Source organism: Humulus lupulus, chromosome 8 (assembly GCF_963169125.1).
Source record: "Humulus lupulus chromosome 8, drHumLupu1.1, whole genome shotgun sequence".
In the NCBI taxonomy this organism is placed as follows: Eukaryota; Viridiplantae; Streptophyta; class Magnoliopsida; order Rosales; family Cannabaceae; genus Humulus; species Humulus lupulus.
The window spans coordinates 131,098,732-131,113,437 of NC_084800.1; the positions used below are offsets into that span (position 1 = coordinate 131,098,732).

The 14,706-nt window shown below is 39.2% G+C and overlaps 1 protein-coding gene across 1 annotated transcript; it reads right to left on the minus strand.

Moving 5' to 3' along the window:
* On the minus strand, positions 1-1,851 carry LOC133796073 (uncharacterized). Its single transcript, XM_062233553.1, has 2 exons — positions 1,652-1,851; positions 1-307 (listed from the first exon to the last, which is right to left on the minus strand). The coding sequence occupies exons 1-2, from the start codon at positions 1,849-1,851 to the stop codon at positions 1-3; spliced, it is 507 nt and encodes a 168-aa protein (XP_062089537.1).
* Between the last annotated feature and the right edge of the window lie 12,855 nt (positions 1,852-14,706).

Below are 14,706 nucleotides of genomic sequence, written 5' to 3' on the forward strand. Positions count from 1 at the left end.
TTATGTCCAGTTTGACCGCAATTCCCGCATTTGTTTTGATTTTTTGTTTTTCTCCCATACAGCTTTACATCTTCTTTTCTTTGGTCTACCTACTCTTATTTTTCCTTCTGGAGGGTGTATTTTCACAACTTTGATATGTTTAGGTATTTGCCAAGTGTCTTCATTGCCAAGAGGGTATATAATTTCTTTGTAAGTTGCGACCATGGCTTCCTTGGTGTAATATTGAGAACAATATTGATAAGGATCTTGATTTATTTCTTTAAAAATAGCAATTGCGTGGGCACAAATAAGTTGATCCATTTGATACCTGTTGAAACATAACCAATCTCATAAAAACAACTAAAGTAATTTCATTATTTGACCATATTAAAAGTCTAACCTTCAAGCAACATGTAAAGCAAGTTGTTAAACAATGCTTCAACAACCTATAATGATGTTAAACCCTAATATTTAAGCATCATGTTAAACCCTGATCAACTTATTCAACATCTCACAATCATTATTATCACCAAATTTTAAGCAATCCATAAGCAACCTAAGCAACAAATAAATCAAATCTTAAGTAACTTATTTGGAAACTACGAATCATTATAAGAAACATATATTAAATCATTACAAGCAATCTGTTCAGCAACTACCAATCATTATAAGCAATATATACAACAACTGTTACAACTACTTAAGCAATTCTTAAGCAACTGATCGAGCAACTACAAGTCATTATAAGCAACATATACAACAACCGTTACAACTACTAAAACAACTCTTAAGCAACCTATTCAGCAACTACCAATCATTATAAACAACATATACAACAACCGTTACAAGCAACCTATTCAGTAAGCACTAGTCATTTTAAGCAACATATACAACAACTGTTACACCAACTTAAGCAACTCATCCAACAAGTACCAGTCATTATAAGCAAGATATACAACAACTGTTACAACTACTTAAGCAACTCTTAAGCAACCTATTCAGCAACTTGCAACTTATAATTCCCCAAAACAACATATAAAACAACAATTTTAAGTAACTCTTGTACTCTTAAGTAACTTTATAAAGCAACATGTAAGGAAACCTTAAAAATTCTAATGTAACCATATATACCAACATAAGTAACATAAAAAAAACATATTATCAATCTACAAACCAAAGTAACCACAATAAAATATTGAAATGACATTGAATTACGGTGTTAAACTTGTTGCATGTGCATGTTCTTGAATTGAGATCAACTATTGATTTCTTGCCATCATGACGAACTTAATAGAAAATATGATTTGTTGGGTGCACCTATTTTTTTTTTATTAAGAGTAATATTGTTGGTTTTGTATGTGTAGTGAAGTTAAATTAAATAAAAAAGAAGTGTGCATTTTTAATTGAGAATAATACAGTTAACATCAATGAGTAGATGTAGTTGTCATTCAGGATCACTTTATGCTTGCCAGTCAACTTTGTGTAGGTTGCATTTGTTATGTTCCTATTAGTCCAACTCTATTGTTGCACCAAAGCTCGTAAACATTCTAGCATCGTACAAATTGGTAGCTTTCTTACTGATACGATTGCATAATTCAAAGATTATGCAATGTTCGATGTCATGTTTGAGTATCTATTGTTTGGAGAGTGAATTCTTGCCCATTTTTTATACCCAATCTGTTTTAGGTAAGGTCGTAGCCTTTTGTCAATCTTATCAAGTTCTCTCATCTTGTACTCAAACTTTTTCACAGTGTACGCATTTGCAGCTACAAAAAATGTATCCTTGAACTTTTTTGAGTTCTTCTTGAAATTTCTTTTCATGTTTTTGAGCAAATGGAAAGTGAAAGCCCCATGTGGTACTTCTGGGTACATTGTGATGGTTGCTTTTATAATGCTTTCATGCGGTCAGATACGATGCCCATGTATTCTCTTACACCATAAGCTTTCCTAAAATTGTCAAAGAAACACTTCCAAGAATCATCATTCTCTGAATCAACTATACAGAATGCTAGGGGGGAAGATTTTACCTTCAGCATCTTGAGTTGCTGCAACCAATAATGTCCCTCCATATGCTGATTTTAAGAAATTCCCATCAACTATTACAACAGGTATGCAATAGGGCCAGCCTTTCATTGAAGCATTCAATGCAACAAAAGCATATAAAAATATGCCATCCTCATCTGATTTAAGTTCAATATAGGATCCTTGATTTGTGCGATGCAACATATACATATAACTAGGCAATTTCACATAAGATTAAGCTATTTTTCCTCTAACTTTTTCAATAGCTTTTTCTCTAGATCTCCAAGCTTTGTTGTATCTGACTTGCACATCATGATCATGGTTCAAGTCCCTAACTATATCAGCAGCTGTGTACTTTGTTTTGATGTTTGTGAAATTGTGCTTAATCATTTCTGCAATGATTGTTGAGGTTGCTTGACGTAGGTCTTTTAATCTTGTCTCTAAAGCACAAGTGTGAAATTGACTGAACTTTCTAATTATGAATTGATTTGTGTTTCCATTCCTTGATGCTCGTAACATCCGCTTGCAATTTTTATCAAGGTAAACAACTAGATACTCCTTTTTTCATGACTTTTGTACACAATACTGGAAATGATTATTGATCGCATAATGGATCAAAACGGTCTTCAATGTTTCATTGTCCTTATATATTTGAGAAAAAGCGATCTCTTGGTGATGGTTGTTGGTGATGAATAATTCATCTTCAATGTCAATCATATCTTCATCATTTCTATTTCTTTCATCTAACATTTCTATAATCTGATTGGAGACCAGTTTTGCATACTCAATAAAGTTTGCAACCTCTTTAGCAACACAATCAACAACAGGTTCATCATCTGAATTTGATGCTGCATCTTTTGTTTGTGCAACTTCATTATATAGTTGATTATGTGTTGATGTACTCCTAGTTGAGAAAAAATATTACTGCATTAAGTTGATTTCAATTGTGAGACACATTGGGTATTTTGTGATTTTGTTTCCTTTTTCTTCAACTCTATGTAGAACTTCAATTTTGAATCATCAAATGTTTTTAAGGGAGGGTGTAAAACCCTTGATAACAAAGACCATTACACTGTGTGTTTGAAATAGTGCAAGAATTGCTAACCAAGTCATTTGAACGTAAATGTGTTTCTAAGATCAACTGATAGGTTAGGATTAAAATATTTTGATCGTAAAATTGTTGACTTTCATTAAAATAAGAGTTTGATACACGGGATCCCAAAAATAATGTTTACATGGTGGCTACAACCCTCAAAAGCTAATACAACTGCAGCCAGCCTGAATGGCAAAATACAAATTTTGGCTCCAGTCCTTGTAATTCCCTCGGCCGTGGCGGTCGAGCAACTGCCGATGTACACTCCACACCCAAAGCACTCCAACTCATGGTTGGTCCAGCTTACCCTTGCCTTTACTTGCACCATGCAGCACCCATGAGCCAAGGCTCGACAAGAAAACCATAATCAACAAGCATAGATAACAACAAAGTGTACATAGTAAACTTTAGATCAATTAGTTCAATTAATAGCATAATACAAGTGCTAAACTACGCAACAATAATATCTTAATCCCAACATATAAATCAATCTTAATACAGTTAATTAGGTGTCGGTGCCCTTAGGCTGAGCCCTTGGGTTATTTAGCTGATCACGACTCGCTTAGCCCAAATTGCGAGCAGTACACTCAACATTAGCCCCAACTCCCTTAGGCCATACTTTCACATCACACAAAACAAATATATAGGCTACATAACACATATGTTCATTTACAGGGAATCTCAGTCCCATTCACAACTCGGGTGCACTTTTTCTTACCTCGAGTCCTGAGCGAAGGATGTGGAGTGGTCCCGAGCACGATCCTCAATCCCGAGATGTAATGGTGTCCCTAGTCACAAGCGACAATGGATAACTATAAAAAAATCTAATCCCATTAAATGCTTTGAAATCAAATACTAGCCACCAGGACCACGAATTCTACTAAACCGGGTAGTAGAATTCAACTCAAGCGCTTAGGTTCAAGTTCCCGAGCCTCCTCAAGCCTAAAACCAACCTTGCCTATGGCTAACTAGGCGGGTCGCGACCTGGCCCTAAGGGTCGCGGCGCACTCCAAGTTAGAGGTGCCAGCCTCTTGTTCCACGGGGGAGGCGGGCTGCTACTTGACCTTTAGGGCCGCGACGCACCCACGAGCCAGCAAGCCCCCCAGGGCATTTTGGGGCATGCGGGCCGCAACGCCCATGAACTGGGTCAGGATGCGCCCCCGTGAACCAAGAAATACATTTTTGCCCAATTCATAGCCTTAAGATTCGACCTTAAATATTTACCCAAGACAAAACTAGGTCCAGAACTCCCAATATTACCTCATAAAAAACACACAAATAGCCTAAAGCACTAGTTCAATCCTCCCTAAATTCCAAATTCAGAACCCCCCTCAAGTAACCCTCAGCATGATCAAAACCAACCAGAAATTCAACAGCCTAGAACTTGAAATCTTACCTCAGTTAGAAGCTTTAATCCTCAACAATTTCTTGGCTGTTCCTAGCTTAATTTCTCCAAACTTCTCTACTAAATCCCCATGCCTTTCCTTGAAAAATCTCCTCCATATTCAATGCACTCCAAATGGAAGAGAGAAAATGTGAGAGCAAGAGAAAGAGAGAGAGTGTTTGAGAAATTCTAATGGTTCTGGCTACTTCCTAGAGTTTCAATTCAGTATATCCCTAAACTAAAAAAGACCAAAATGCCCCTAAAATCAACTCAGCCCCCCAATTGCTCTTAAGGGTAAAACAATCATTTGCCCCGTTTTCCGCTGATTCCTCAAGTCGTCCTACCAATTCCCAATTAATCCCGCTATGCCCAACTAACTACCAATTACTTACCCATTACTCAATAAATCCCAAATATACGTTAAACTTCCCAACATACCCCTAGGCTCACCCTGAGCCGGGTATTAAAACCTATTGTGACTATTCTGCTAATCCGCTCTCTAGGACCGCCTCGAGCTGTATACTGCAATTATATCCACATAATAATGTGGTCTCAACCATTTAACACGTATAATCACATTTATGCCCTTAACAAGCCAAAATTACAAATATGCCCTTATAGACAAGAACGGGCCCGCAGGCATTTCTAATACTCATAAACATGCATATAAATATACTCATATTATTATATAAATCAGGCATGCCACACAGTCATGTATTTTAATAAATTAATCACACATATATATCCAATTATGCCCTCCCGGCATGCTAATCAAGGCACTAAACCCTATTAGCATTTTTGGGACGTTACAACTATCCCCTCCTACTGATAATTTCATCCTCGAAATTTACCTGAATAACTCAGGATACTGATCCCGCATAGCCGACTCTAGCACCCAGGTCACTTCCCCGACCTTGCTATTCTTCCATAAGAATTTTACTAGAGGGACCGTCTTGTTCCTTAGAACCATATCCTTTCTATCTAGGATCTAAACTGGTTGCTCCTCATACGATAAATTGGTTGGTAACTTTAGATCCTCATATCCCAAAACATGGGTTGTATCTGAGACGTACTTCTGAAGCATTGAGATGTGGAATACGTCGTGAACCCCTGATAATGACGGTGGTATAGCCAATCTGTAGGCTACCTGCCCGATCCTCACCCGGATCTCGAAAGGTCCTACGAATCTTGGCCTCATCTTACTCTTTTTGCCAAATTTCCTCACCCCATACAGTGGCAAAACTCACAGAAATACGTGGTACCCAACCTAGAATTCCACGTCCTACACTTGGGATCAACGTAGCTTTTCTGTCTACTCTGCGAGGCGAGCATTCAAGCTCAGATCTTCTCAATAGCTTCATTAGTCTTCTTAACCATCTCCGATCCCAAATAGTTCCTCTCCCCCATCTCATCCTAATGAATGGGCGATCTACACTTCCTTCCATATAACATCTCATATGGGGCTACTCCAACATTGGTTGATAACTGTTATTGTACGAAAACTCAATCAACGAGAGGTATTTACTCCAAGACCCCTCGAAGTCTAACACATATGCTCTAAGCATGTCCTCCAATATCTGAATCATCCTTTCAGATTGTCCATCTGTCTGTATTGAACTTCAACTGAGTTCCCATAGCCCTTTGTAAACCACCCTAAAATTTGGAGGTAATATAGGATCCCGATCCGATACTATAGACTTAGGAACCCCATGTAGTCATACAATCTCTCTCACATACAATTATGCGTACTGATCCACAGTATAAGTCGTTCTTACTGGCAGAAAGTGAGTTGACTTGGTGTACTTGTCTAGTATCACCCACACCGAGTCATGTTTCCCCACCGTCTTGGGCAAACCTCCTACAAAATCCATGGTAATATATTCCCACTTCCACTCGGGAATACCCAAAGGATGTAACAACCCTGCTGGTTGCCGGTGTTAAGTCTTTACCTGCTGACAAGTTAAGAACTTGGCTACATACTCAACCACATCCTTCTTCATCCAAGGCCACCAATATAAAGTCTAGAGATCCTGGTACATCTTCATCGTACCTGGATGGAGTCAGTATGGTGTAGTATGGGATTCATCAAGTATCTCTCGTCTAATACCCATATCCATCGGAACACAGATCCGATCCTTGTATCGCAGTAAACCCATCTCTGAAATGGAATAATCCTTAGCCACTCCAGCTAGGACATTCCCTCTAACCTCCTACAACTACGCATCACCCACCTGACCCTCTCTTATCCTCTCCAAGAGGGTGGATTGTAAAGTAATATTGGCCAACTAGCCCACAACCAACTCTATCCTTGCTCTAGTCATCTCCTCGGCTAATTCCTTTGATATCTGCTTCGAACTAAACAACTGTCCTGGGCCCCTCTGGCTCAAAGCATTTGCCACTACATTGGCATTTCATGGGTGGTAAAGGATGTCATAGTCATAATCCTTCACTATTTCTAGCCAACATCTCTGTCTCATATTTTGGTCCTTCTGGGTGAAGAAATACTTTAAACTCTTATGATCGGTGTATATCTCGCACTTCTCTCCATAAAAATAATGTCGCCATAATTTTAGTGCAAATACCACCGTTTCTAATTCCAAATCATGGGTAGGGTACCACTGCTCATATTCCTTCAGCTGTCGCGATGCATAAGCAATAACCTTCTCATTCTGTATCAACACACATCGTAACTGCAGTCTCGATGCGTGTAGTACACTATAAAATTGTCCCCATCTGAAGGAAGACTCAGTATCAGAGCAATCATTAATAATCGCTTCAATTCATGGAAGCTACCCTCAGATTTTTTTGACCATGTGAACTTTAGACTCTTCCACGTCAACTTAGTCAATGGTGTGGCAATCTTTGAAAACCCTTCATGAATCGTCTGTAATATCCGGCTAGTCCAAGGAAACTCCTAACCTTCGAGGCGTTCCTTGGCCTCAACCAATCCCTAACTGCTTCTACCTTGGCCGAATCCACCTTAATCTCGTCCCCACTAACAATATGTCCAAGGAATGCCATCTCCGAAAGCCAGAACTCACACTTCTTAAATTTAGCATATAATCAATGATCCCTCAACCTCTGGAATACCAATTGGTGATGTTGCTCATGCTCTGCCTCTGAACGAGAGAAAACTAGGATGTCGTCGATGAAGACAATCACAAACTGATCTAAGAAGTCCTTCAACATCCTGTTCGTCAGGTCCATAAACGTTGTTGGGACATTAGTCAAACCAAACGAAATGACCAAGAACTCATAATGTCCATACCTCGTACGAAAGGTTGTCTTCGAAATATCCTCATCCTTGATCCTCAGTTGGTGATAACCAGATCGAAGATCAATCTTTGAGAATACTGTCTTACCATGCAGCTGATCAAACATGTCATCTATCCTCAGTAGGGGGTACTTGTTCTTGATAGTCAACTTGTTAAACTCCCTATAGTCTATACATATTCTCAGAGTCTCATCCTTCTTCTTCACAAATAAAACTAGAGCACCCCATGGCGAGAAGCTAGGTCTAATAAATCCCAAATCTAGTAGCACCTGCAACTGTATCTTCAACTCTTTTAGTTCTGCCAGAGCCATCCTTTCAGTGCCCTCGATCCTGGCTTTGTACCTCGTGCTAACTCAATAACGAACTGAATTTCCCTGTGCGGCAGCAGTCCTGGTAAATCCTTAGGAAACACATCAAAAAACTCGCGTACCAGGCTAGTCTCTCCTGGCCCCACCGGCGTAACTCTAGTTGTGTCCACCACACTAGCTAGGAAACCTATACAACCTTCATGTAACAAGTCCCTAGCCCTCAATCCTGATATCTTAGGAACACGGGGTCTGTGCACAGTACCCACAAAATCAAAGGGATCCTCACCCTCTGGCTCAAAAGTCACCATCTTCTTCCTGCAATCTATAATGGCTTTGTATCTGACTAGCCAATCCATCCCCAAAATCATGTTGAAATCATCCATACCCAACTTAATCAAATCTACTGATAGTTCGCTACTATCCACCATCACTGGCACTGCTCTAATCAATCTCCTATAAACTACCAGCCCTCATGTAGGTAGTATAGTCCCAAAGCCCGCATATAATACTCACTAGGCCTACACAACCTATCAGTCACTTTGCTAGAAACAAATGAGTGTGTAGCACCAGAGTCAATGAATACAATATATGAAGAGCCAGCACTAGAAAGCTGACCTGTCATTACTGAGGGACTAGCCTCAGCCTCTGCCCATGTCAAGGCAAACACTCTAGCTGGAGTCAAGCTATCTGCCTTCCCTAGTTCCTCTTTCTTCAACATCGGGCAATCTTTCTTGAGGTGTCCAACCACCCCGCACAAGTAACAAGCCTTTGACCGACATTCGCCCAGATGAAGCTTCCTGCATCTAGCACATTTCGGGTAGCTCCTCCATGCCTCACCGCCTCCCTGGCGGCCACCTTGGGCACCCCGGCCCCTTCTATCAGGACCAACAGTAGTCAAGGTGTCAAGGGTCTTCCTCTTCTGATCACTGGGGCCTCCGCCCTTACCAGACCCTATAAATGGAGGCATTTTCCTGTGAACATCTTGTGTCGCAGCGTTCTCCCTCCAATTCTTGTTCTCTACCTCCTCAGCAGTGAGGGCCTTCTCAACAGCCTGGGCATAAGTTATCTCCCCAGGTATTGATGTGATCCTCACATCTCGGGCTATCATAGCATTAAGCCCTCGAACAAACCTGTCCTACCTAGTTGCATATGTAGGCACTAGATCTGGTGCAAACTTCGCTAGCCTGTCAAATTTCAGGGCATACTCAGTTACTGTAATGCTTCCCTGCACCAGCCCAATGAACTTAGTCACCTTTACCGCCCTAACGGCAATGTTGTAATATTTTTGGTTGAACAAATCTCTAAACTCATTCCAACTTGGAGTAGAAACATCTCGAGTCTGGGATGCCACCTCCCACCAAATGCATGCATCCTCTCTAAGCATATAGGTGGCACAAGCCACCCTATCATTACCTTCCACCCTCATAAAATCCAGAATGGAGGTGATCATACTCATCCACTATTCAGCCTTAAGTGGATCTGGTCCTCCCTCAAATATTGGAGGATGTTGTCTCCTAAATCTTTCATAAAGTGGCTCCCACCTGTTCCCAATCTCAGGCGGCTGTACAGCTGGTGCCACAACAGGTGGCAAGTTAGGTGAAACAATCCCAAGTGGAGCTTGCTGCCTCAGAAGGTGAATCTCTTCTTCCCGACTCTAAAGTCTAGCTTGCATATCAGCACGCAACTGCTGCCAGTTCTCAGGGACTGGCAGAGGGTTCTGGCCCTGTTCCTCATCTCTGGCCCCGACCCCGGTGCTGGCTAGTCAAATTGATCACCTTGGACGCATAACTATCCAAGTTTATCTACAGTCAATGACTCATCTGGCCAAACAATGATAACAGGTTTATACTCATTCCATAGCCCAACGCCGAAACTCACCCAACAAAACACAATCATAATGCAAAAAGGCATTTAGACAATTATTCACATACGGTAGCAGTGCTAATAAGCACGCCTTATCATATTCACATAGCAGTCAAGGGCTAGGCCCTATCAATATATCTCATGCTTCCTAATAATCATGCAGATAAAATATTTCTACTTCATTTAAACAATTAAACATATAATCACATATGTGGTTACCAAACCCTGAGTCGAGCTTGTCTTTAGCGGTGAGTGTACATATCCAGCCAGTCTTTAGGAGCCCTTAAACCTAGACGGCTCTGATTCCAAGTTGTAATGCCTTGAATAACCAAGATCATTACACTGTGTGTTTGAAATAGTGCAAGACTTGCTAACCAAGTCGTTTGAACGTAAATGTGTTTCTAAGATCAGCTGATAGGTTAGGATTAAAAGATTTTGATCGTAAAATTGTTGACTTTCATTAAAATAAGAGTTTAATACATGGGATTCCAAAAATAATGCTTACATGGTGATTACAACCCTCAAAAGCTAATACAACTGCAGACAACCTAAATGGAAAAATACAAGTTTTGGCTCTTGTCCCTATAATTCCCTCGGCCGTGGCGGTCGAGCAACTGCCGATGTACACTCCGCCCCGAAAGCTCTCCAACTCGTGGCTGGTCCAATTTACCCTTTCCTGCACCTGCACCACGTAGCACTTGTGAGCCAAGGCTCAGCAAGAAAACAATAATCAACAGGCATAAATAACAACAGAGTGTACATAGTAAACGTTAGATCAATCAAAGTCAATTAATATCAGAATACAAGTGCTAAACTAGGCAACAATAATAGCTTAATCCCAACATATAAATCAATCTTAATATAGTTTATTAGGTGTCAGCGCCCTTAGGTCGAGCCCTCTGGTTATTTAGCTGATCGCGGCCTGCTTAGGCGGAGCTGCGATTAGTAAGCTCAACAACAGCCCCGACTCCCTTAGGTCATACTTTCACATCACATAAAACAGATATATAGGCTACAGAACACATATGTTCATTTACAGGAAATCTCAGTCTCATTCCAAACTCGGGTGTAGTTTTCTTACCTCGAGTCCTGAGCGGAGGATGTGGAGCGGTCCCGAGCACGATTCTCAATCTCAAGCCTTAACGATAACCCTAGTCACAAGTGACAATGGATAACTATAAAAAATATAATCCAATTAAATGCTTTGAAATCAAATACTAGCCTTGAGGACCTCGAATTCTACTAAACTGGGTAGTAGAATTCATCATGAGCGCTTAGGTTCAAGTGCTTGAGCCTCCCCGAGCCTAAAACCAACCTTGGCTATGACTACCTAGGCGGACTGCGACCTGGCCCTAAGTTTCGCGGTGCACCCCAAGTCAGAGGCGCCAGCCTCTTGTTTCAGGGGGGAGGCAGGCCATGACTTGCCCCCATGGGCCGCAGCGCGCTCACGAGTTAACAAGCCCCCCAAGGGCTTTATGGGGCACAGGGGTTGCGGCGCCCACGAACTGGGTCGCAACGCGCCCCCCTGAACCCCGAAATCCCTGGGTTTTCTGCATTTTTCCACAACTCACAGCCTTAGAATTCGACCTTAAATATGTTCCTAAGCCAAAACTAGGTCCAGAACTCCCAATATTACCCCATAAACAACACACAAATAGCCTAAAGCACTAGTTCAATCCTCCCTACATGCCAAATTCAGAACCCCCCTCAAGTAACCCTCAACATGATCAAAACCAAGCAGAAATTCAACAACCTAGAACCTGAAATCTTACCTTAGCTAAAAGCTTTAATCCTTAGCAATTGCATGGCTGTTTCTAGCTTAATTTCCCCAGCCTTCCCTACTAAATCCCCATGCCTTTCCTTCAAAAATCTCCTTCAGTTTCAATGCACTCCAAATGGGAGACAGAAAATGTGAGAGCAAGAGAGAGGGAGAGTGTTTGAGAAATTCTTATGGTTCTGGCTAGTTCCTAGAGTTTCAACTGAGTATACCCCTTAACTAAAAAGGACCAAAATGCCTTAAAATCAACGCAACCCCCCAATTTCTCTTAACGGTAAAATGGTCATTTGCCTCGTTTCCCGCTAATTCCTCAGGTCGTCCAACCAATTCCCAATTAATCCTGCAATGACCAACTAACTACCAAATACTTACCCATTACTCAATAAATCCCAAATATACGTTAAGCTTCCCAGAATACCCCTAGGCTCACCCTGAGCTGGGTATTAAACCCTGTTGTGACTATTCCGCTAATCCGTTCTCTAGGACCACCTCAAGCCGTATACTGCAATTATATCAACATAATAATGTGGTCTCAACCATTTAACACGTATATCATATTTATGCCCTTAACGGGCCAAAATTACAAATATGCCCTTATAGACAAGAATGGGCCCACATGCATATCTAATACTCATAAACATGCATATAAATATACTCATATTATTATATAAATTAAACATGCCACGTAGTCACGCAATTTAATCAATTAATCACACATATATCCAATTATTCCCTCCTAGCACGCTAATCAAAGCACTAAACCCTATTAGCATTTTTGGGACGTTGCAGAGGGTATTCATCTTTAACTTGATATTGTATTGTCAACAATGTTGATTCAAGTTGTAGCTTCAATTCATTGCATATCATACCAATCAGCTTGTTATAGTTGCAATCATTTTGAATTACTATTCCACAGACATCAAAGTTGACGTAGTTTTTTTTATCCCATTGCCAATTGTGTTGGAGTAAAACTGCAATGCTATCCATTTTCAACAACTCACCATCTTTATTAAGAGGATATTCAACTTGTTTTACAACTACTTAATCAATTATAAAACAACCTATGCAGTAACCAAACATCATTATTATAACCTTTAAAGAAACTCATAAACCCCATAAACAACACATAAAGAAACTATTCAGCAACTACTAATCATTATAACAAACATATGCAACAAACTTTTCTATTACTTTAGCAACCAATAAGAAACATATACAACAAATAAATAAACTCTTAAGCAACCTCTTCAACAACTTTTTTAAAATATTAAACAACAAAGAAGCAACCTATTCAGCAACCTTTATAACCCCTTAAGAAAATAAAGAAAATCTTAAGTAACCTCTTTAAATCATTATAAGTAACATAAGCAAACAATAAGAAACATGTACAATATTTAGAGCAACCTTTGAAACACCCAATTAAGCAACCAATTGATCTAAGCAAAGTATAAAATCATATTTACCTCCTTTCAATACCTCCTCTTTAAATCCCAAGATATTGGCAATTGCTTGTTCTCACACCTTCTTCCAATTGCTTGTTTTATGAATATTATTCGAATTCAGATTCAACCAAATCAATCAACAAAATATGCAAAAAAAAATAGAGAAATTCTTAAGCAAGCTTGTCAACAACCTTTATTACCCCTTAAAGAACTAGTCAGCAACCCAGAATTTAGATTTACCTCATTTCAAAAAATGGAAAATTACTTGTTATCCCACTCACTGTCAATTGCTTGTTTGCAACAACCTAAGGATTTACAGCAACCCATTCAGATTCAACCAAATCAATCAACAAAATATACAAAAAAATAGATAAACTCTTAAGCATGAACATTTATCCTTAAAGAACTAGTCAACAACCTAGTTAGCAACACAGAACTTCACATTTACCTCATTTCAAGAAATTGAATGTTTCACACTCACTGTTGATTGCTTATTTGCAGCAACCTTAGAATTTATAGCAACTCATTTAGATTCAACCAAATCAATCAACAACATATACAACAAATAGAGAAAAACTTTTAAGCAAATCAGATTTACCTTATTTCAAAAAATTGACAATTGCTTGCTCTCACACCTTCTTCCAATTGCTTGTTTTATGAATATTATTGCACCAACCTAATCATTTAGAGTGACCCATTCAGATTCAACCAAATCAATCAACAACATATACAACAAATAGAGAAAAACTCTTAAGCAAGCTTTTCAGAAATGTTTATAACCCCTGCAGCAACTAGGAAGCAACATATACACCTACTTGTACAATATTCAAAGCAACCCATAAGCAACATATATAATATTCAGACCAACCCATAAGCAACAAGTACAATATTATGAGATTAAAATCATATCGTAAGTGAATAATCTTAGAACCTACCCGAAGTTGTAGAGATTTGAGTGGTTGCGTTTGATTTTGAAGTCAAATTCAATAGGATTTCAACCTAATTGCAGATTTTGCTGAGATTTTGTTGATTTTTTTTTAATTTTCAATGTGCTCTAGGTTGATATGGTGATATGGATTTGACGGGGTGAAGGTTGTTGGTTACTTTTCGAAGGTTTACAGCTTCCGCAGTGGCTGTCGCCGGAGCTGATAGAGAAAAGAAGATTGGATTGTTGATGAGAGAAGAGGATTTGAGTAGAAGGGAGAATGGGGGACGACTTACAACCTGCAGATCGTATTTTTGAAATAAAAACTAATAGCTATATATTAATCAACTAAATAGTTAATGAGAGTATTATTAAAATAAAAGTTCCCTATTTATGTATTTACAAAAAAAAACCCTATAAAATATTATTATTACAATAATATATAATACATAATAAATGTATTATATATAAGTGCCATGTGTGTATGTAAAATCCATAAGTTGGCAAACTTATATTTGACATTTTTTATATTACTCAATTCATTTTATGGAAATCTCACAAAGTCAATTTTCTATTTAATTAAAGATTTTTTTATGGAAATAAAACATCGTTGGTTATTTCTTTAAATTGTGTGATTTC

Coding starts and splice junctions, on each gene's coding strand:
- LOC133796073 (XM_062233553.1), bottom strand. CDS start 1,851: ATGTACCCAGAAGTACCACATGGGGCTTTCACTTTCCATTTGCTCAAA. Junction 308..1,651: donor CCTTACCTAAAACAGATTGG/GTATAAAAAATG, acceptor ATGTTTCAACAG/GTATCAAATGGATCAACTTA.